The following is a 20,205-nucleotide window of genomic DNA, read 5'->3' as shown; positions in this document are numbered from 1 at the left end:
CCTCGGCCTCCCAAATGCTGAGATTACAGGCGGGAGCCACCACACCCAGACCAGTTCCAGGAATTCTAATGACACCATTAGAAAGCTGGCTCTGTCCCTCTCTGGGCCACTCTCTCCTCCACGTTGGCTTCATTCCTAGGCAGGCTCTCCAAGTGGTGGCTCCAGGCCTGCATCCGTCCAGCTTAATCACTGCCCTGAACAGATGGAGCTTCTCCTGCCCAGCACTTCCCGCCTGGATCCCAGGGCTGCTCCTCACTGGCCCAGGCCGGGTGACATGCCCATACCTGAGCCAATCGTGATGGGCAGGGAAAGGATGGTGACCTTGGCCCAGGTCTGGGTCATGTGTTCAATAATCTCCAGGCCAGATGAGATCATTCACCTTAAATCCCAGGGAGATACTGAGTGCAGTGGCTCATGCCTGTGATCCTAGCACTTTGGGAGGCCAAGGCAGGAGGATCACTTGAGCTCAGGAGTTCAAGACTAGCCTGGGCAACACAGTGAGACCACCATCTCTACAAAAAATAAAACATTAGCCGGGCATGGTGGCGTGTGTCTGTAGTCTCAGCTACTCAGGAAGCTGAGCTGAGAGGGTCACTTGACCCCAGGAGTTCAAGGCTGCACTGAGGCATGACTGCACTACTGCATTCCAGCCTGGGCGACAGAGTGAGACCTCATTTCCAAAAAAGAAAAAACAGGCTGGGCGCGGTGGCTCACACCTGTAATCCCAGCGCTTTGGGAGGTCGAGGCAGGTGGGATCACCTGAGGTCAGGGGTTTGAGACCAGCCCGGCCAACATGGTGAAACCCATCTCTACTAAAAATACAAAAATTGGCCAGGTGTGGTAGTGGGGGCCTGTAATCCCAGCTACTCAGGAGGCTGAGGCAGGAGAATTGTTTGAACTCAGGAGGCAGAGGTTGCAGTGAGCCAAGATCGCGCCACTGCACTCCAGCCTGGGTGACAGAGGGAGATCCCATCTCAAAAAAAAAAAAAAAGGAAAAAGAAAAAACAAACACACAATCTCTAAAACTACATGGAATGAGATTGGGAAAGGAGTGAATCGCAGAGGAAAGCCAAGGTGAAATTCCCAAAATAAGGGGAAATGGATCCTGGCCAAGTAAAGGCAATAGATGCTCACCATGCCCTTGCTCCTCAGGATGAGGTTCACAGAACAGCAATGTCAGAATCACACAGGAGCGGCTCAGAAATGCAAAGTCTCAGGCCACGTCCTAGGCGAACTGAGTCAGAACACGCCCCACAGCAAAGTCTGCCGGTGAGTCACCTACCCATCAAAGTCTCAAAAGTGCTGTGCTGCATATTAACTTTTTCAGTTGCTTAGACAATTTTTTAAGTTCTGTTTTATTGAGAACCACAAAACGTAAGAACTAAGAGAGTCCTCCCAGGTCATCAGGTCCCATCCCTTGGTCTAAGGATAGCGAAACCATTGTCACAGCCAGCAGCTGCCGTGTCCTGGGACTGTCTCATGGGGCGATGTGTCCTGAGCCCCAGCAGTGCCAGCCCAGGTCAGAAGGCTTCATTCAGAAGGGGGGTGTCCCAGCCACTGTCTGCTGTCACTCACAGCACCTGGCTGAGTCCCCATGGAGGATGGAGACCCACAGATACACACACACACAGACATCTCCAAATCTCCGACTCAGACTCGCACACAGGCACACACAGACGCACGCTCAACACAGACACACGCAGGCCTTTATTCTATTACACAGAGTAGGGCTGGGGCCAAGGCAGGTCATTCTCAGGCTGCGTCAGAAGGTGCAGAGCGTTCGGGGGACACAGGCCGAACCCCAAAGTGATAATAAGTTACGGGGGGATTTCTCAGTCTGTTGTCAGGCTGGAGCAAGGGCAGGACGCCATGTGAGGACCCCAGAGCCACTTCCAGCTGCCCAGCTCAGCTGTCCCAGGCAAGCCTGGTTCCAGGACAGACTCAGCCTCCACTGAAACACACCAGGGCAGGGAGGGATACGGATCAGGAGGCTGACGGGGGTCAGCAGATACCCAGAGACAGAGGGACAAGCCAGAGGTAGGGTTGGGCAAGGGGGTCCTGGAGGGAGGGAGTAGAGCCTGTGGGCCCAGGGCAGGGTGGGGACAGGGCAGGCCTCTCACCAGGCCCTCAGTTCAGCTCTTGCAGATTCTCGTAATCTGGAGCCCCCTCTTCCTCTACTTCCTCTGCCTCCTGGGAACTCAGGGTGGCTGTAGGGGAGGGGAGGTTGGTCTCCAGCTTGCAGCTATCCACCCAAGCCCAAGGCAGCTACCCCAGCTCCTGCCCCTCCCGCAGTACACACCAGGCTCAGTCTTAGCCGCTCCAGGATGCAGTTCCTGGGACACATTCACATACTCCCGGCTGCCATCTGTGGGGACAGATCAGAAGGAGGGGCAGCCACACAAAGGGGTCAGGAGGGCGAGAGAGCAAGGGGACGCCCAGACAGAGGGGGCAGAGGATGTGGGCATCCCCAGGGTGGGATCTGGTCACACTGAGAGCATAGTGGGGCGGCGGGGTGCAGGGGCAGGCACCAACAAGCACTGGTCACTCACCCAGAGACGCTTCTGCGCTCTCCCCGCTCTCCGGAACGTTCACGTAATCATCAATGGACTCCACTGTGGAAAAGCCAGCCCCACCTCAGCACTGTGACCAGAGACCCTTGGCCACAGGTTCCCAGAGAACCCCCAACCTCAGCCATGCAGCGCTCCCCAACGGTAGACCCCAGAGGCTCCCCACACAGCCACCCCCATTAGCCCCACAGAATGAAGAGAGGGGACTCTAGGCTGGCAAGGATGGTGTTGGTGATGGTGACGGTGGCCTGGACAAGGGCAAGGGCCGTGGAGAGGGAGGGAGGAGGTCCACTTGACCGGGACTGAGGAGAGCTCACAAAGGGTCAGGCCCCAGCACAGCCCCTAGGCTGGGGAGCAGGGACGGAGTGTGGCTCGGAGCAGTGGGAGTTTGGTGGCGTGTGTGGAAGGGACATGACACACTCAGCCCAGCAGGCACCTCCTCCTCCCTGACCCCCATCCCCGCCCGCCCCCTGCCAGCCACTGCCTGTGTCTCACTCCCATGTCAGCCCTTCATGGTGCCTGTCACCATCCATGTTATTTGGGGTTTTTTTATTTTTGTTTTTCTTGAGACAGGGTCTCGCTCTGTTACCCAGGCTGGAGTGCAGTGGTGCAATCTCGGCTCACCGCAACCTTGACCTCCTGGGCTCAGATGATCTTCCCACCTCAGCTCCTACCAGGTCAGGCTAAATTTTGGAATTTTTGTAGAGATAGGGTCTCCCTATGCTGCCCAGGATGGTCTTGAACTCCTGGGTTCAAGTGACCCACCCGCCTCAGCCTCCCAAAGTGCTGGGATCACAGGCATCAGCTATCACGCCTGGTTATTTGGTTCTTTTATTTTATTTATTTACTTTTGAGATGGAGTCTCCCTCTGTCGTCCAGAGGGCTAGAGGGCAGTGGTATGATCTTGGCCCACTGCAACCTCTGCCTCCCAGTTCAAGCAATTCTCCTGCCTCAGCCTCCTGAGTAGCTGGGATTACAGGTGCCCGCCACCACGCCCTGCTAAATTTGGTATTTTTAGTAGAGACTGGGTTTCACCATGTTGGTCAGGTCAGTCTCGAACTCCTGACCTCAGGTAATCCACCCACCTCGGCCTCCCAAAGTGCTGGGATTACAGGCGTGAGCCACCGTGCCCAGCCTGTTTGGTTCTCTTATGTGTTTCTTGTTTGTTTTTGAAGACTGGCTGGTTCAATCCCAGCTCCAGCACTAACCAACCACATAACCTCAGCCAAGGGACCTTACCTCTCTGTGCCTCAGTTTTCTCCTCTGTAAAATAGGGCCTGTCACACAGCAGTGCTGTTAAACAGATAAACCCTGTATCACACAAAGGGAACAACTGGAGCACAGGAGGGCGCAGGCAGGCCCGGGAGCCCCAGGGCAGTGAGGTGAGTGAACACATGTCAGACTCTTAGCAAGGCTTGCAGGAGGCCCTCGGTGAATCTTAGCTATTTTATCTTTTTTTTTTTTTTAACACAAGGTCTCACTCTGTCACCCAGGCCGGAGTGCAGTGGCATGATCTCGTCTCACTGCAACTTCCGCCTGCCGGGCTCAGATGATCCGCCCATTTCAGCCTCCTGAGCAGCAGGGACTACAGGCATGCGCCACCAGGCTTGGCCAATTTTTTTTTTTTTTTTTTTTTTTTTGTAAAGATGAGGTTTCGCCATGTTGCTCAGGCTGGTCTTGAGCTCCTGGGCTCAAGCAATCCTCCCGCCTCGGCCTCCCAAAGTGCTAGGATTACAGGAGTGAGCCTCCATGCCCAGGCAGCTATTTTATCAGGACAGTCTGCCTCCTTAACTGTTACATCCATAGCATTAGCCCAGCAGAGGCACGTAGTAAATGCTGAATGAACGAATGAGTGAATGAATGAATGAATGAAAAGAAGTACTTGGATAGACAGTCTGGAGCTCAGGCAAGAGCAAACTGGGAATTTGGATGGCAAACAAAGCCAGGGTATAGAAGTGATACCCCAGGACAGGTATATACAGAGAGAGCAAAGCAACAGAAAATTAAAGAATCCCAGACATTGAGGAAAGCCCAGAGGATGTGACCAGGCAGGATGAGACCATAAGGAAGGGAAAAGCAGCTCAAAGGAAACAGGGCAGTGCAGGAAGCAGAAGAAAACTGACAAACACACATGGACACACAAGACAGCCTCTAATTAACATCCTTAGAGATGTACAAGATGGTATTGCCTCCGTGAAACAAGAACAGGAGGCTATAAAAAAAGAACAGTCAGAGAATAAGAAAGAGCTTCTGGATAGGAGAAATAAAATTGCAGTGGAAGGGTTGAAGAATATAGACAAGGAAATCTCCCAGATGATAAAAGGAAAGGATACAGAGATAGGAAAGAAGAGTGAGAAAGTTAAGAAAATCAGAAGAACAGGGCCGGGCATGGTGGCTCATGCCTATAATCCCAGCACTTTGGGAGGCCGAGGTGGGAGGATCACTTGAGCCCAGGAGTTTAAGGCCAACCTGGGCAACATAGCGAGACCATCTCTACAAAAAAAATTTTTTAAAAAGCTAGGTGTGGTGGCATGCGCCTGTGGTCTCAGCTACTTGGGAGGCTGAGGCCGAGTAGCCTAATTGGGAGGATCACTGGAGCCCAGGAGTTCAAGGCTGCAGTGAGCTACAATGGCACCACTGCACTCCAGCCTATCCCTAAAAAAACTAAAAAATAAAAACAAATGCCTGACTCACTGGAGAAGGCACTGTCTCGGATGCCAGGTGTGCTGAGTGCAGGAGCTGATGGGGCAGCAGTGCTAGCGGCCGGGGTGCTGTCGGGAAGCACCACTCTGAAAGGAAGTGAAAAGGGCCGGTGAGCGAGGGGGGACGCATAGCCTCAGCCCTCACCTCCCACCTCCCACATCCCACCTGGCCACTCACAGGTAGCCTGGGTTGTGATAGTCGTCCTCATCCTCATCCTCATCCGCATCCTCACAGGCTGGTTCTGGGGGTAACGACACAGGAGTCAGCCTAGCCCAGGACAGACCCCAGCCTCCCCACCCAGCCTGGGCACCTCGGATCCCAGACGCACCCTCGTTCTCGTAGCTCGCCACACTGTTGGCTTCAAAGAGAGGGTGAGAGGGAAACTGAGTCAGCTCACGCCAGGCCTATCTTCTTCCCAGCCCCGGCCGCCTGAACCCTTCCCCACACTTACCACCATCAGAATCCCGCCGGGAAGATGGCGTCCGGTGGGAGCCCCCGAGGGGCTGCGGGGATCTTCTGAGAGTCAAAGGTCAGGGGTCATGCCTGAGGTGGGGCTCAGGGGGCAACAGCAGTTGCAAAAGGGAAAGGGGCCCCCAATCCAAAAAAGTGAAGGGGTGGAGAGTGGAGTTTGGAGGGGCAGGGGCTGAGCAGCTACTCACGGGATGGGGAGCAGGTCTGGCTGGCTCAGGGGTAGGTAGGAAGTGGCAGGCGGGTAGGCAGGTGGCCAGGGGGCAACCGTGTCTGAGGACACAGAACCAAGTTGAAAGAAGGACTCCAGACGTCATCAAGGCCTCAAAGAACAGACTAAGCTCCTGAAAGCCCCACACCCTGGACAGGCCTTGGGGAGCCATCTCTCCTCTCCCAGCTCAGGTCAAGGCCATGTGGGCAACCCCAGGGTGGCAGGGGAAGGCTGAAGGTTCACGCTCACTCCCACACCAGGGGACCCTCTCCCTGGCACCCAAGGTAGGGGACCCTCCTTGTACTCACGAGGCCGTTTGATCTGGATGCCCCTTGGATACAAACTGGTAAAGGAGACACAGCTTGGGGATGGGGCTGCGAGAAGCCCCAGCCCTGCCCTGCCATGGGGTATGGAGGGAGACCCAGTGCGGCCGGGGCAGACTCACCTATCTGAGGATGCGCTGTCGTAGGAGCCTGGGAAAGAGAGGGCTGGTGAGGCAGGAACAGGGGGTGCTTCGGGCAGAAGGTGCTGGGATCCAGGGTCTCTCAGAGGCACTGGGATCAGGACGGAGGCAGGGACAGAGCCGGGACAGACACAGGGGCTGGGAGTGGATGAGGATCCCGTCGGTGTCCCTGGGCCCTGGGCACCTCCACCAGTTTCCCACTCACCTGGCAGTCTGTGGCAGTGCACACACAGTGCCATCAACATGGCCAGGATGGGCAGCAGCAGGAGCCCCAGCACGCAGGGGACCAGGATGGCCTCCTCCATCTGCAGGGGAGCTCAGAGCAGGCCGGCTGTACCCCCAGGCCCCTCAAGGGCAGAGCCAAGGCCAAACAAAGATGGGGTGAGGACCGGGTGAGGACTGGGCCCGGCAGGGGGCAGGGGGCAGGTAGGCACCAGGTGGCGGGGGAGCCCGGGAGGAGGCAGCTGTGCCCTCCCTGGGGCTCCCGGGATGGGTCCCCTCTTTTACTGGGCTGAGTGGGCGTCCAGCTGGCTGTGGAAAGTCCCTGCTCCCAGGGTGGTCAGACCAGGGCCTGGGCTGAAGTCGGGGGATCCAGTCACCCCTGCGTCCCAGCCCTACCTGCCCCTCCTCAGCGCCCGCCTCTCCCTGTGCCCGCCCTCCCGCCTGCCTGCGGCAGGAAGCTGTGGTGAGCACCAGGCGAGGGCAGGAAATCATCGAGCTCTCAGCCGGCTGCACCCGCCCCCTTCCCACCCCACCCCACCAGTGGGGAGGGGGCAGGAGGAGGCCCGGGAGCCACCCCAGGCACTCACCAAGGGTCTGCTGGCCCCCGCAGATGGGGACAGCCACCTGCCAGCTGGCAGCCGCGGCCTCCGTATCCAGGACCCGGGGAGGCAGCAAGCAGGGAGGCCCTGACAGTGAGAATTCTGGGGTACAAAGGGCAGTGCCCACTCCCACCTCAGCCAGGCCTGTGAGGCAAGGGACAGGCTCCAGGGAAGCAGGGGCATGACTCACAGTCATACTCAGCCAGCTCACTCGGAGGAGAGCAGTCCCCCATCTCAGTCACCTAGCCCAGAAGGGCAGAGACTCACCCAGAGCCCCAAGGAATGACCCACAGTCTTCAGGAGCCCTGGGGTGAAGACAGCCCTGGGGTGCAAGATCAGAGGCCACCCAGAGAAAGACAAGAGCAGGCACCTGGGGTCTGGCTACAAATTTTATTCCGTTACAAATAGCACCGAGCCCTTGGGGCTGCCCCTGCGGAGAGGGATCCCGCTCCTGGACCCCCACTTCCTCCCCTGAGCTACCCATGTAGTGTCTGGGAGCTGGGACACGGCCCAGGGTCCCTCTGGAAGCTGGGCCAGGCCAAGGGGTTAGGCCCAGGCCCTTCGTGGGGTGGGCCCAGGGCCAGCTGTAGCAGATGTGCAGGCAGGTGAGCAGTGGCCTCTCAGATGAGCACGCTGGCCACGGGCACGCGGGTGGAGCGGCCCCGCTGGGGCACCACAATCCGGTCGTCTGTGGACCCTGCTTCGTGCAGCAGGCCTGCAGGGGGAGGGTCAGAGCCAGTGTGAGCTGGATGGACAGATAGACAAAGCCAGAGAAGGGAAAACAGGCAGCAGGAAATGGATGGGGCAGCCACAGAGCCACCCGAGGGGTGGATGCAGACAGATTGGAGGCCAAACAAAGGGAGGGCTGTGGACTGAGCTGCCAGGTACACAGGAGTGGGCAGACAGATGGACAGACAGACAGGCAGATCAAGAAGCTGGGCCGGGCACAGCTCCTAACTGACCCTGCACGTGCAGCTGCGCCCGTCGGCGGTCGCCCTCAATGAAGATGGCGGTGCCCAGGAAGGCTGCGCCGCCCAGTGCCCCGACAAACGCGCAGAGCATGAGCGAGAACTGCAGAGCCCGGAACTCGGACAAGAAGGAGGGGGGCCAGTTCCGGCGCAGGCGGTCAGAGATCTGCAGGGAGAGGAGACAGGAAAGCCAGGGGAGTCAGCCTCACGGATGAGCCAGGGAGGGCACGCCCCTGAGCTCCAGGGAGAAAGACAAGTGGAGCCCAGGAAAGAGAAGGAGATTTGAGCTAGATGTGGTGGCTCATGCCTATCATCCCAGCTACTCAGGAGGCTGAGGTGGGAGGATCGCTTGAGCCCAGGAGGTTGAGGCTGCAGTGAGCCATGATCGTGCCACTACACTGCAACCTGGGCAACAGAGTGAGGTCTTGTTTCAGGAAGAAAAGAAAAAAGAAAAGAAAGGAGGAGTTTGGATCACCAGGGTGAGGTCCCTGGCCTTACTGGTAGAAATATTCAAAGACAAAATCTTTCTCCTCCAGTTGACAATGGAAGGTGAGAAGTGCCCAGCGCACAGGACACAGACACTTCACTAGGGCCAGGCCTTCTGATCCAGCCCAGGCTCAGGACACAAGCCAGGTCTGGAAATGTAAGTTCCCCCACCCCATGCCAGCCAGGAAATAATGCTCACCAGGCCAATGAGGTAGGGGCTCCCAGCGTCGCCCAGCAGGTGGGACAGCACGATCTGGAAGGCCTCGGCGGTGGAGCGTCGGGTAGGGATCACCACGTACTGTGGAGGAGTTGGTGGAGCTCAGTGGGTGCTCTGGGCTCCAGGGGGCAGGAGGCAGGGGGCCAGGAGACCACCAAGGGTCCGTCTAGGCCGGGGTCAGAGGTGTGCCTGGGGTTGAGGTCGCAGGGCAGGCCGGGGGTCTGCTACAGATGTTATTTATTGTAGAAGGTAGGTTGAGGCTGGGCTTTGAGGGGTAAAGGCAACACTCCTGACCCCAACTCTGCTCTCATCAGCCTCTGCGCTGACCCTGGAGCTGCCCAGCCACTCACCAGCAGAATGTCGGCCACAACAGCCCAGTTCATGGACAGGAGGGTCTCTCCAATGAAGATGAAAATCTGGGGGAAGAGAGGGTGGGGGGTTCATGACAGTAAGGGCAAACACATGGAAGGCTGACCATGTTCCCAGCTCATCTATTAACTAATTTAATCCTCACCACACACCGGTGAGACAGGTGCTACTAATATTCCCATTTTACACATGATGAAACTAAGCACAGAGGGGTTAAGTTACTTGTCCAATGTCACACAGCTGTAGAGCCAGACCTGTGATTCAAAACCAGGCATTCCATCTCGAGTGGCCATTACGCTGACTGCTCCTCCACCCTGGACCCACGCCATCCCCCTTGACACCTGCTGGCTACTCACATAAGTGGCCACGATGCTACCACGGGCGCAGGCAAGGGACAGGAAGAGGAAGGGTGCAGAGCCCAGGAGGCCAGCAGCACAGACCAGGGGATCGGCCCGGGGGTTGGAGTGGCGGAGCCGGCGGCTGATCTCCACGCCCAGGCCCACACCCAGGACTCCAGTCAGGCAGGTGATGAGTCCAAAGATGAGACTAGGGGTGAGGGAAGGGAATGGGGGTTTGTCCCTGTGCCTGCCAAGGCCCCTACGCTGTCCATCCTAGCCACCCTCACAACCAAGGTCCCTACAGACACAGCACCCCATGGTTCGCACAGCCCTGAATGGCAGACATCATCCCATCACTTATTTCCTAGACCAGGAAACGGAGATTCCAGGAGAGCAGGCAGCTTGTGAGGTCAGGAGTCAAACTCCTGCCTGGGTCTGAGCCACAGATGCTTTTCACTCCAGCCCTGCCACCCGCAGGCCCCCCGGCATAGCCCCATCTGGGCACCTGTCAGAGGAAGAGCAGGAGTCTCCGGGAAGGCAGGGTGGGGTCTCCCCGAGGACCACGCGGGAACGCAGCAGGAATGCCGGAGCCCACAGAGCCAGGGAGCCCGTGACAAAGGCCACAGCAGTGAAGCCCAGGGAAGACAGGACGAAACTAGGACTGCAGATAGTTGGGAGGGAGAGAGTAAGACCCCACAGAGGTGTCGAGGCAGGAGGGGACCTCTCTTCTCCCTTCCTGGCTTATTTTAGTAAGGTCACAACACCAGGTGCAGAGGTGGTTCTGGCTCCCAGGATCTGGGCCTGTAATTCAAGCAGCTGCCACAAGGGGGCAGTAGCGACCGAATTCCTGGCCTTGGGGTGTGGCCAGGAACAGGAACATCCCCATTTAAACCTCAAACCAGACGCCAGGGGGGCCTCAGATGGTGGTGTAGGGTGGGAATAAACTCACTTTCTTGCCAGAGCCCTCAGATCTGCCCACCATGAGGTGGGGTTCAGGGGTGGCAAATCTGAGTGGCGCTCCACGGCTCCCCTTGGCGGCTCCCGCACTACCAGGAACAGCAGCAGAACGGCCACCACTCCTAGACCTGGTGTCACCTGGGAGACAGAGGGCTTCAGGATAGGCACAGGCAGAAACACACTCAAGCCCTGGGCTGGAGGAGAGTGTGGGGTACAGATAACTCCAGCCTGAGACCTAAAATACCCAGTTAACTGCCTGCTCCAAGAAGCCGAACCTGCAATTTGGGGGAAGGGGGCTGCCATTAGGGTCCACCCTATTTTTGCAAGCCTAGCTTTGCTTCCTCTTTGGTACTTTTCTTTTGGGAAACCAGTACCCCTAGTTCTCTCAATCCACTTGGTTTAAATAGGATCCTGGGCTTGGCCAAAAAGAGAACTGTTAACCACCCCAGCCTCGGTGACGGGTTCCGCAGAGGGCACATGATGCACGTTCATCTAGTCAGACACTATCCTAGAAACATGGCCCCAGGGTCCAAGGTGCCAGTGTTGCTAAATGGAGAGATAATCATCTGGAGTTCTCACGTCCTTAAGAATGATGTTAACACAGAGGAAAGTAAAGCTCAGAAGAGAAGGGCAGTGTGGGAGCCCTGGATCCAGCTTTACCTGACTGAAGCTCACCTGGGACTTTCAGGAAGAAAGCCAAGACAGCCCCTTTAGGGGGCTTACGGTTTTGTTTTGTTTCTTTTTTTTCAAGACGGAGTCTCGCTCTGTCACCCAGTTTGGAGTGCAGTGGTGCGATCTCGGCTCACTGCAACCTCCACCTACCGGGTTCACGCCATTCTCCTGCCTCAGCCTCCCAAGTAGCTGGGCCTACAGGCGCCTGCCACCACGCCCGGCTAATTTTTTTTGTATTTTTAGTAGAGACGGGGTTTCACCGTGTTAGCCAGGATGGTCTCGATCTCCTGACCTTGTGATCCACCCGCCTTGGCCTCCCAAAGTGCTGGGATTACAGGCGTGAGCCACTGCGCCCGGCCTCTAGGGGGTTTACAGTTTTACAATGGGCTTCCGTCACCTGCGCGCAAGAATTCTGTCTAGCACATGGCTTCCAGGTGAGGGCAGCCAGCCTCCTGCAGGCTCCGCAGAATGAGTGCTGCCCCAAAAAAGGGGTATTTGGAGCCAGGCACATAGCTCACAACCGTAAGCCCAGCATTTTAGAAGGCCGAGGCAAGAGGATTGCTTGAGGCCAGGACATCAAGACCAACCTGGGCAACATACAAAGACCCTGTCTCTACAAAAAAAAAAAAAATTTTTTTTTTTTTTTGTGCAATGGCACAATCTCTGCTCACTGCAACCTCTGCCTCCCGGGTTCAAGCGATTCTCCTGCCTCAGCCTCCCGAGTAGCTGGGATTACAGGCATGCATCACCATGCCCGGCTAATTATGTATTTTTAGTAGAGACAGGGTTTCACCATGTTGGTCAAGCTGGCCTCGAACTCCTGACCTCAGGTGATCCGCCCACCTCAGCCTCCCAAAGTGCTGGGATTATAGGTGCGAGCCATCATGCCTGGCAAAATTTTTTTTTTTTTTTTGAGACAGAGTCTCGCACTGTCGCCCAGGCTAGAGTGCAGTGGCGCAATCTCAGCTTGCTGCAATCTCCACCTACTGGGTTCAAGTGATTCTCCCGCCTCAGCCCCCTGAGTAGCTGGGATTACAGGCATGCATCACCACACTCAGCTAATTTTTGTATTTTTAGTAGAGACGGGGTTTCACCATGTTGGCCAGGCTCGTCTTGAATTCCCGACCTCAAGTGATCCACCTGCCTCAGCCTCCCAAAATGCTGGGATACTGGTGTTAGCCACCACACCCAGCCTACAAAAAGAAAAAGTTTTTTTAATTAGCCAGGCATGCTGGCGGGCACCTATAATCCCAGCTACTTGGGAGGCTGAGGTGGGAGGATCACTTGAGCTCAGGAGTTCAAGGCTACAGTGAGCTATGATTGCGCCACTGCACTGCAGCCTGGGTGACACAACAATATCCTGTCTCTTGAAAGAAAAATGAGTGGTGGGAAGGGGTCCAGAGGTAGGAAATAGGGATCAGTGAGAATGTCGCTGACCTACCCCCAGGCCAAGACCAGACTCACCCTCAGAGCCCAGTGCCAGTCTCCAGCCATATCTTTCACTTTGGAGCCTGCAATGTAGCCCAGACCACTGTGGGAGGGAGAGAGGGGAAAAAGGGGGGACAGCCAGTCAGTCCAGTCCCCCACGCCAGGCCCTTCTGCCTTCCCCCAGGCCCCAGGCCCACTCACCTGCCCACTGGAATGGCAAAGTAGAAGATGCTGAGCATCCGGCTCCGCTGGTCGGCCACAAAGAGGTCGGCAATGAGAGTGGGCGCAATGGTGGAATAACTGGCCTCCCCGACCCCCACCAGGCCCCGGGTCAGGAGGAGCAGCCAGAAATGCTGGGGAGAGAGACCGGGGAGAGGTGGCACCCCAGCCTGCAGCCAGCCTCCGGGCTACCTCACCAGCCCGCTCCCAAGAGGCGGCAGGGATAGCGGGAGATGCCTGGGTTTTAGAATCACACAGACCCGAGCTTGCATCCTGGCTCCACCACTTACTAGCTGCGATTTGGGGAAAATAACTTAACCTCTCTGAGCCTCAGTTTCCTCATCTGCAAAAGGAGGATAACAACAACTTTTCACAGAGCTATTGCAAGGACTAGACAATAAAAGGTCTAAATAAGACAACTCTTGCTTGCCTGGTAGGGGAAAGTTTTTTAATTTTTTTTTTTTTAATGAATAATGACCTTAGATGGGAGTTTATGTGTCTATCAAAGACACCTGAAGCTAAGGACGGGTACAGTCACCCAAGGAAAGTACGTAGGTCCTGGGGCTGAGGACAGAGTTCTGGGGTGGAGTGAGAACAGACGGAGGAGGCTTCAAAGGAAGAAGGAAGCAACCAGGGAGGCAGGAGGAAAACCAGAAGAGTGTGGCATCGCAAAGGTAGGAGAGAGTTTCAGGAAGGAAGAGTGGGTCAACAGTGCCAGAGGCTCCTAGCATGAACAGGACCAGGAAGTTGGAGCTGTGTTTAGCAACCAGGAGGCCACTGTTGACTTTGGCAAGAGCAGGGTCCATGGAGTGGTGGGAGCAGAAGTCAGCGGCAGCGCTCGAGGGGTGAGCAGGCATGAGGAAGTGCAGGCAGAGTGACGGCATCTCCCTGGCTGCTCTTTTACCCCCACTGGCGCCACGCTCTTGGGGCCCCTCAGGAAGTCTGATCAGGAATGAGAGGAGGGAGAGAGGGCAGGCCAGGTAGGGTTTGGAGTGTTTAGGTATGGAGTAGGAGTCAGTGGTCAGGGGAAGAGGGAATGATGGACAGAGAATGCTCTGGAAGAAAAGGGGAGAGGATGGGGTGGGGCAGGTTAACGCAGGCAAGGAGGGGTATAAAATGGCATGGACCAGGGAAACTGCAGGAGTCCCTGAGGCGCAGTCTGCCATGGCTCCAAGGAGCAGCAGCAGAGACTGACAGGGAGGGGGTGTGGGCAGAAACGGGAGCCAGCCTGGGGCCTCACCTCTCCGGGGATGAAGGATGACCCCAGTGTCACCAGGGACCAGAAGGCAATGCCCCCGCACATGAGATACTTCCGATTGTACCTGTCACCCAGGTAGCCAAACACAGGTGCCAACACCATGTAACTGGAGATGAACACTAGGGGGAAGCAGAGAGTCACAGCTCAGCCCAGGTACCGTTACCTCCCACTCCCACCCCAGCTGGAACCACTAAAGCACAAGAGATGCCTGCCTTCTCCTCACAGAATTCACAACACCCCCACATCCCAGCCTGAAGCCCATCAGAGCTTCCTGCCAGGCGGATGGTCCATCTCCATCTTGAATACCTTTCCAGATTTCCCATTGTATAATGGATGGTCCCACTACTTGTCAATTCCTTCCACCTAGCCAAAACAAGCTCCAAACTCCATACATACCATGGCTCACAATGCCCCTGTCCGATCTAGCCCCTGCCTACCTCTCCACACTCATGGCCAGCCTTTTTCCCTTCCTCTATCTGCATCCCAATGGCCCAATTGTCAAGGCCAATACCACTAGGGGTTTAGGCACCTGCTGTCTCCTCTATCAAGGACATTCCCTCCTTTCCCCCCTGAAACTTCACAGAGCATAGTTCCTTCAGATACTTGCCCAGGGCCAAGGGTCAAGCATGCTGCCCAGGTGAGCACACATCCAGTCCCTGACTCTCACATTTACTATTTTCTCTTTTTTCTTTTTTTTTTTTTTTAGACGAAGTCTCACTCTGTTGCCAGGTTGGAGTGCTGTGGTGCGATCTCAGCTCACTGCAACCTCCGCCTCCCAGGTTCAAGCGATTCTCCTGCCTCAGCCTCCCAAGCATCTGGGACTACAGGGGCGTGCCACCATGCCCAGCTAATTTTTGTATTTTTAGTAGAGATGGGGTTTCACCATGTTAGCCAGGATGCTCTCAATCTCCTGATCTCGTGATCCACCCGCCTCGGCCTCCCAAAGTGCTGGGATTACAGGTGTGAGCCACAGTGCCTGGACTGTTTTCTGTTACATAACACTTATCCCTATGGGAAAACTGTCCCACTTTAGTTTAGGGTTTTACTGACTGTTGCTCCTTCATGCATAGCATACTATCAGCTCCCAAGGCAAGGTCCTTGCCTGTATTGGCCATGACTGTGTTTCTTTCACTCACTTAACACACAGCCTAGTGCAAAACAGGTGCTCAATAAGCATGTGAAGAGAGTGAATAAATGCGGCTGCCTAGAAAGAGCTGCTGCTCTAACTCAACAACTCTTCTGAGGTTTGAAGACCTTGCCCTACGATCCCATTCTCATTGCTCCAGACTTTGCCTCAAATACCTCCAGTTCCTCATTGGCCTGGAGTAGAGAAAAGAACACTGCAAGACCTGGTTTCAAATTCCCGTTCTGCCTCCAACTGGTGGTGTGACCCTGCGCAAGTCTTAACTCTTCTCCAAGCCTCAGTTTCTTTATAAGCTAAAGATATCACTACCTACTTCCTCTATAAAATAGGAACAATAACACCTATTTTTGGCTGATAGAAGGATTAGAAGACAAGGGGCATAAAAGTTCTTAGCAAAGTCCTACAGGTGTAATCATCACTTCCTCCAGGCCTGGCACACAATGAGTACTCAGAAATGGTTGAGAAATGAATGAAGGAGGGAAGGAAGAAAAAGGACTTCGCTCTAGCTTTGCCTCTCCCACAAGTCCCAAAGTTGTGAACAAGTAAAACACACCTCTCCCCATTCCAGACACCCTCTCCTGCCTTTATTTATTTATTTATTTATGAGACGGAGCCTCGCTCTGTCACCCAGTCTGGAGTGCAGTGGTGCGATCTTGGCTCACTGCAACCTCTGCCTCCCGGGTTCAAGTAATTCTCATGCCTCAGCCTCCCAAGTACCTGGGATTATAGGCGCCCGCCACCACGCCTGGCTAATTTTTGTATTTTTAGTACAGATGGGGTTTCGTCATGTTGACCAGGCTGGCCTTGAACTCCTAACTTCAAGTGATCCACTCATCTTGGCCTCCCAAAGTGCTGGGACTACAGGCGTGAGTCACCACACCCAACCCTCCTGCCATTATTTACTGGGTGTCTACCATGTGCCAAACACTGCACTAGGCCCTTCACAGGCAATCTTTTAGTTAATCTTCACATCAGTCCTAAGAGATGATTCGTGTTATTACTTATTCCATCTTATAGACAAGGAAAATGAGGCTTAGAGAGGTTGAGTGCCTTGCCTACCATCACACAATAAGTGGAAGAGCTGAGATTTAAACCCAGGTCTGTCTTCACCTGGATGAAGTTATACTTAGTTATACTAAACTGACTCCCTCCTTAAATGTTGTGTCCCGCTGACCCCCGAGCGACATCAGGGCCATCACCTCCCCCAACTGGCCACAAAACCTCCATTAATGAGCCCCCAGACAGGCCAGCGCGTGGCCCCAGTTGGGACAGAACAGAAAGAGGAGCGGCTGTGTGACCAGGAGGGGTCCCCACTCACCGGTCTGGATGAGCCCAGAGCTACTGTCCCCGATGTTGAAGAACTGCTCGATGTCGGGAAGGACGCCTGAGAAGGAGAAAATTCAGGATGGTCCGGCAAAGCAGCGCCACGCTCGGGACCCTGGCTCCCCTCTCCGAGACTATCTTCCTGCCAAAAGTGAATCCCTACCAGCCACGGTGAAGCGGTCCATGTAGTTCAGGAGATTGATGTAGCACAGCACCGCCACTATGAGAGCCGAACGGCCGGGAGACAAGCCGGTGATGCGCTGCAGCCCCTCCTGGTCCGGGACCTCAGGCTCCTCGGACTTCGGGTTCCCCGTGGACCCTGGCAACCCCGGGGTGCCAGGCACTGGCCCGTCGTCCGGGTCATCCGCCTGGCTGAGGAAGGGCGCGGTGTCGGACCCGGCCATGGTCCCGGGGGGCCGCGCCCGCCCGCGCTCCGGTCCCACCGACGATCCCACCTACGAGGGGAGGAGGCTGGAGAAAGGAGGATGGACCGAACCCAGGCGAGGGAAGTGCGCCCGGAGACGGGGAGCTTGCCCCGAAGCACAGAGCACGACTGAGAAGGGACCCGGGCCCTGTCACGCCTCCCCGTCTCAGTAGACACACAGCGCGGAGCGGACGTGCGGAATACACGTGATGTCGAGGACAGGAGCGGGCTGAAGAGGGCACGATCCCACGCGGAGGCCACCCCTCACCCGGGGTAGGAGCCCGCTGCACTTGCTGTCGCTCAGCCCGGGCGCTGCACCACGGCAGCCGCCATGTTGCTTAAAGCCGGTCATGTGACGCAGGAGCCAGGGTGGAGGGGGGGGTCCCCCGTGGGCAAGCCCTCGACACGTGACCTGCCACCTGACTACGGAAGCCTCTTGGGCGTTCCGCCCGGGCTCACACGTCATGTGATGGCCGTCCAGTCGCCGGAGTAACCAGGAACTTTCCCAGACCCTGCGGTCCCTGGAGCGTCAAAAAGGGCGTCCCGGTGACTAGGTGGAGTCGCCTGCCCTTCCGAATCTCAGCTGTCTTATCTGGAACCCCCACGTGGCAGACTCCAGCTTCATCAAACGGGATAATGGGGTCTCAAAAGGTTTTGGAAGTAGTAGATACCTCTAAAAGCCAAGGAGCAGCCCTAGTTCTCGGGAACCATCATCCTCTCTTCCTCCCAGGGTCTGGTTGGTGGCTTTTTACTCTCAGTAAAGGATGGTTGGATGGATGGATAGATGGATGGATGGAGCTTGAGCAGCGCGATGGATGGAGGGATGGAGGGACGGAGGGATGGACGGACCGACGGATGGAGCTTGAGCAACGCCCCGCCCTTTGTTGAGATTCCCCAACCCTGCTAGCCTTGTAAACTCCTGAGCCTTCACCGTGGACACTTAAATACCTATTAAAGGAAGCGTCTCCACCCGCCGCTCCTGGAGCACGTTTTTCCTCACTCCAATCGGGATTGGAGCCCTTGCGCCCTCCGGTGGGCTTTTGTAGGGCAGGCAGGGGCTCCTAGCCTAAGGAGACTCCCATCTGCCGGACTGGGGTCAAAGGGATAACTTGGAGTGGTTCTTAAGTGGCACCCTATAATCTCCAAGCTACATCTAATAAAGCACTCTAAGTAAAATTAGTACAGTTCTGTGCAAATACAGTTTCAAGACCCACCTTTCAACCAGCCCTTGAAGGCCCTCTACTGAAATTCTGGAATCTCGTGGGGAGAGCATCCCCCCACCCCAAAACGCCTTGTTAGAAACTATTTCGAGTCCGAATGCCCATAATTGGCTTTGACCCCCCAATATTAGGTGCCTCGTGTTTCAGAACCTTAAGCTTGGTTTCCCCTGGCGAACAGGAACTTCAGGTTGCAGCCATTTAATTCCCTCAACAAAATATTATTGAACATGTATGTGGCTGGCATTTTACCAGGTTTCAGGGAAAGGCAGAATTACTCCCTTCCCTCGTGGAGCTTATCTAGAGAATGATATGCATTGTAAATTGCACCTGTGAAGTGAAAAGGCAAGCCATAGGTTGAATGAAAATATTTACAAAGCATCTATCTGCCAAAGGACTTGTATCCATGTAAAGAACTCTTTTTTTTTCTTTTCTTTTCTTTTTTTTTGGAGACAGACGCTTGCTCTGTCACCCAGGCTGGAGCTGGAGTGTAGTGGCGGGATCTCGGCTCACTGCAACCTCCACCTCCGGGGTCCAAGCAATTCTTGTGCCTCAGCCTCCCAAGTAGCTGGGATAACAGGCATGTGCCACCACGCCCGGCTAATTTTTTGTATTTTTGGTAGAGATGGGGTTTCAGCAGGTTGGCCAGGCTGGTCTTAAACTCCTGACCTCAAGTGATCTGCCCGCCTCAGCCTCCCACTGTGCTGGGATTACAGGGGTGAGCCACCATGCCCAGTGTCATTTTAATTTTTATGTTTGTAGAGATGAGTTCTCGCTATGTTGTCCAGGCTAGTCTGGAACTCCTGAACTCAAGCAGTCCTCCCACCTCATCCTCCCAAAATGCTAGGACTACAGGTGTGAGTCACTGCACCCAGCTCTTTTGTCCATTTTAAAAATTGTGTTTTTGGCCAGGCACAGTGGCTCATGCCTGTAATCCTAGCACTTTGGGAAGCTGAGGTGGGAGGATCACTTCAACCCAGGAGTTCAAGATCAGCCTGGGCAACAAAGCAAGGCTCATCTCTACAAAAAAATTAAATAAATAAAAGTTAAATATACACTTCCCATATGACCCAGCAATTCCACTCCTAGGTAACCACCAATGAGAAATGAAAATGTGTCCAAACAAAAACCTGTATATGAATGTTCATAAACGCATTATTCATAATAGCCCAAAAATGAAAAGAATACACATGTCCATCAACAGGGGCATAATCTATTCATACAATGGGGAATAGCTTAACAATAAAAAGGAATGAACTGTCAGAGACATTCGGACCAGAGTGACTCCATCTTGAGTGAGGGCTAGGAAAATAAGGCTGGGACTTGCTGGACTGAATTACAGAAAGTAAGGCATTCCTAGACTCGACATGTTTATGGTTAAGGAAACAATAACGTTTACTTGGCTGGGCGCGGTGGCTCACGCCTGTAATCCCAACACTTTGGGAGGGCGAGGCGGGTGGATCACGAGGTCAAGAGTTCAAGACCAGCCTGGCCAAGATGGTGAAACCCCATCTCTACTAAAAACACACACAAAAAATTAGCCAGACGCGGTGGTGGGCGTCTGTAATCCCAGCTACTCGGGAGATTGAAGCAGAGAATTGTTTGAACCCAGGGGGCAGAGGCTGCAGTGAGCCGAGATCATGCCACTGCACTCCAGCCTGGGCAACCGTGTGAGACACTGTCTCAAAAAAAAAAAAAAAAAAAAAAATTAGCCGGGCATGGTAGCACACACCTCTAATCCCAACTACTCAGGAGGCTGAGGCAGAAGAATCACTTGAACCTGGGAGGCGGAGGTTGCAGTGAGCCGAGAGAGCACCACTGCACTCCAGCCCCGGCAACAAGAGCAAAACTCCATCTCAAATAATAATAATAATATAATAATGTTTACTAAACAGACCCAGACTTGGGAGTGTCCAGATATCCCAATATATGGAGAACAAAGCATTCCTAAT

The 20,205-nt window shown here is 55.1% G+C and overlaps 2 protein-coding genes and 1 long non-coding RNA gene across 10 annotated transcripts; 1 reads left to right on the top strand and 2 right to left on the bottom strand.

Moving 5' to 3' along the window:
- Positions 1-1,684: 1,684 nt before the first annotated feature.
- LAT (linker for activation of T cells) lies at positions 1,685-6,749 on the bottom strand. 5 transcript variants are annotated; one of them, XM_055298910.2, is made up of 12 exons: positions 6,618-6,749; positions 6,395-6,422; positions 6,258-6,292; positions 5,930-6,011; positions 5,722-5,786; positions 5,599-5,628; positions 5,448-5,511; positions 5,262-5,356; positions 2,550-2,612; positions 2,300-2,365; positions 2,121-2,207; positions 1,685-1,951 (listed from the first exon to the last, which is right to left on the bottom strand). In XM_055298910.2, the coding sequence occupies exons 1-11, from the start codon at positions 6,715-6,717 to the stop codon at positions 2,128-2,130; spliced, it is 708 nt and encodes a 235-aa protein (XP_055154885.1). In that variant the 5' UTR covers positions 6,718-6,749; the 3' UTR covers positions 1,685-1,951; positions 2,121-2,127. The 5 variants fall into 5 exon arrangements, with proteins under 5 accessions (XP_055154885.1, XP_055154886.1, XP_055154881.1 ...); XM_055298911.2 differs by having other exon boundaries at positions 5,722-5,783; XM_055298906.2 differs by having other exon boundaries at positions 5,448-5,628.
- An 860-nt stretch (positions 6,750-7,609) lies between these two features.
- SPNS1 (SPNS lysolipid transporter 1, lysophospholipid) lies at positions 7,610-17,502 on the bottom strand. Of its 4 annotated transcripts, none has more exons than XM_055298902.2 (13): positions 17,305-17,502; positions 16,776-17,067; positions 16,608-16,673; positions 14,128-14,264; positions 12,870-13,021; positions 12,705-12,771; positions 10,561-10,706; positions 10,117-10,272; positions 9,630-9,819; positions 9,255-9,320; positions 8,887-8,985; positions 8,196-8,367; positions 7,610-7,948 (listed from the first exon to the last, which is right to left on the bottom strand). In XM_055298902.2, the coding sequence occupies exons 1-13, from the start codon at positions 17,500-17,502 to the stop codon at positions 7,854-7,856; spliced, it is 1,836 nt and encodes a 611-aa protein (XP_055154877.1). In that variant the 3' UTR covers positions 7,610-7,853. The 4 variants fall into 4 exon arrangements, with proteins under 4 accessions (XP_055154877.1, XP_063468082.1, XP_063468084.1 ...); XM_063612012.1 differs by having other exon boundaries at positions 16,776-16,980; XM_063612014.1 differs by having other exon boundaries at positions 16,776-16,980; positions 17,072-17,374.
- A 49-nt stretch (positions 17,503-17,551) lies between these two features.
- On the top strand, positions 17,552-18,215 carry LOC129493140 (uncharacterized). The gene is made up of 2 exons (XR_008661046.2): positions 17,552-17,687; positions 17,767-18,215. It is a non-coding gene; the product is annotated as an uncharacterized lncRNA (long non-coding RNA).
- Positions 18,216-20,205: the final 1,990 nt, after the last annotated feature.

Source organism: Symphalangus syndactylus, chromosome 11, assembly GCF_028878055.3.
Source record: "Symphalangus syndactylus isolate Jambi chromosome 11, NHGRI_mSymSyn1-v2.1_pri, whole genome shotgun sequence".
Lineage (NCBI taxonomy): Eukaryota > Metazoa > Chordata > Mammalia > Primates > Hylobatidae > Symphalangus > Symphalangus syndactylus.
Note: the sequence above shows the minus strand (reverse complement) of the source record. Positions and strands in the feature narration are given on the sequence as shown.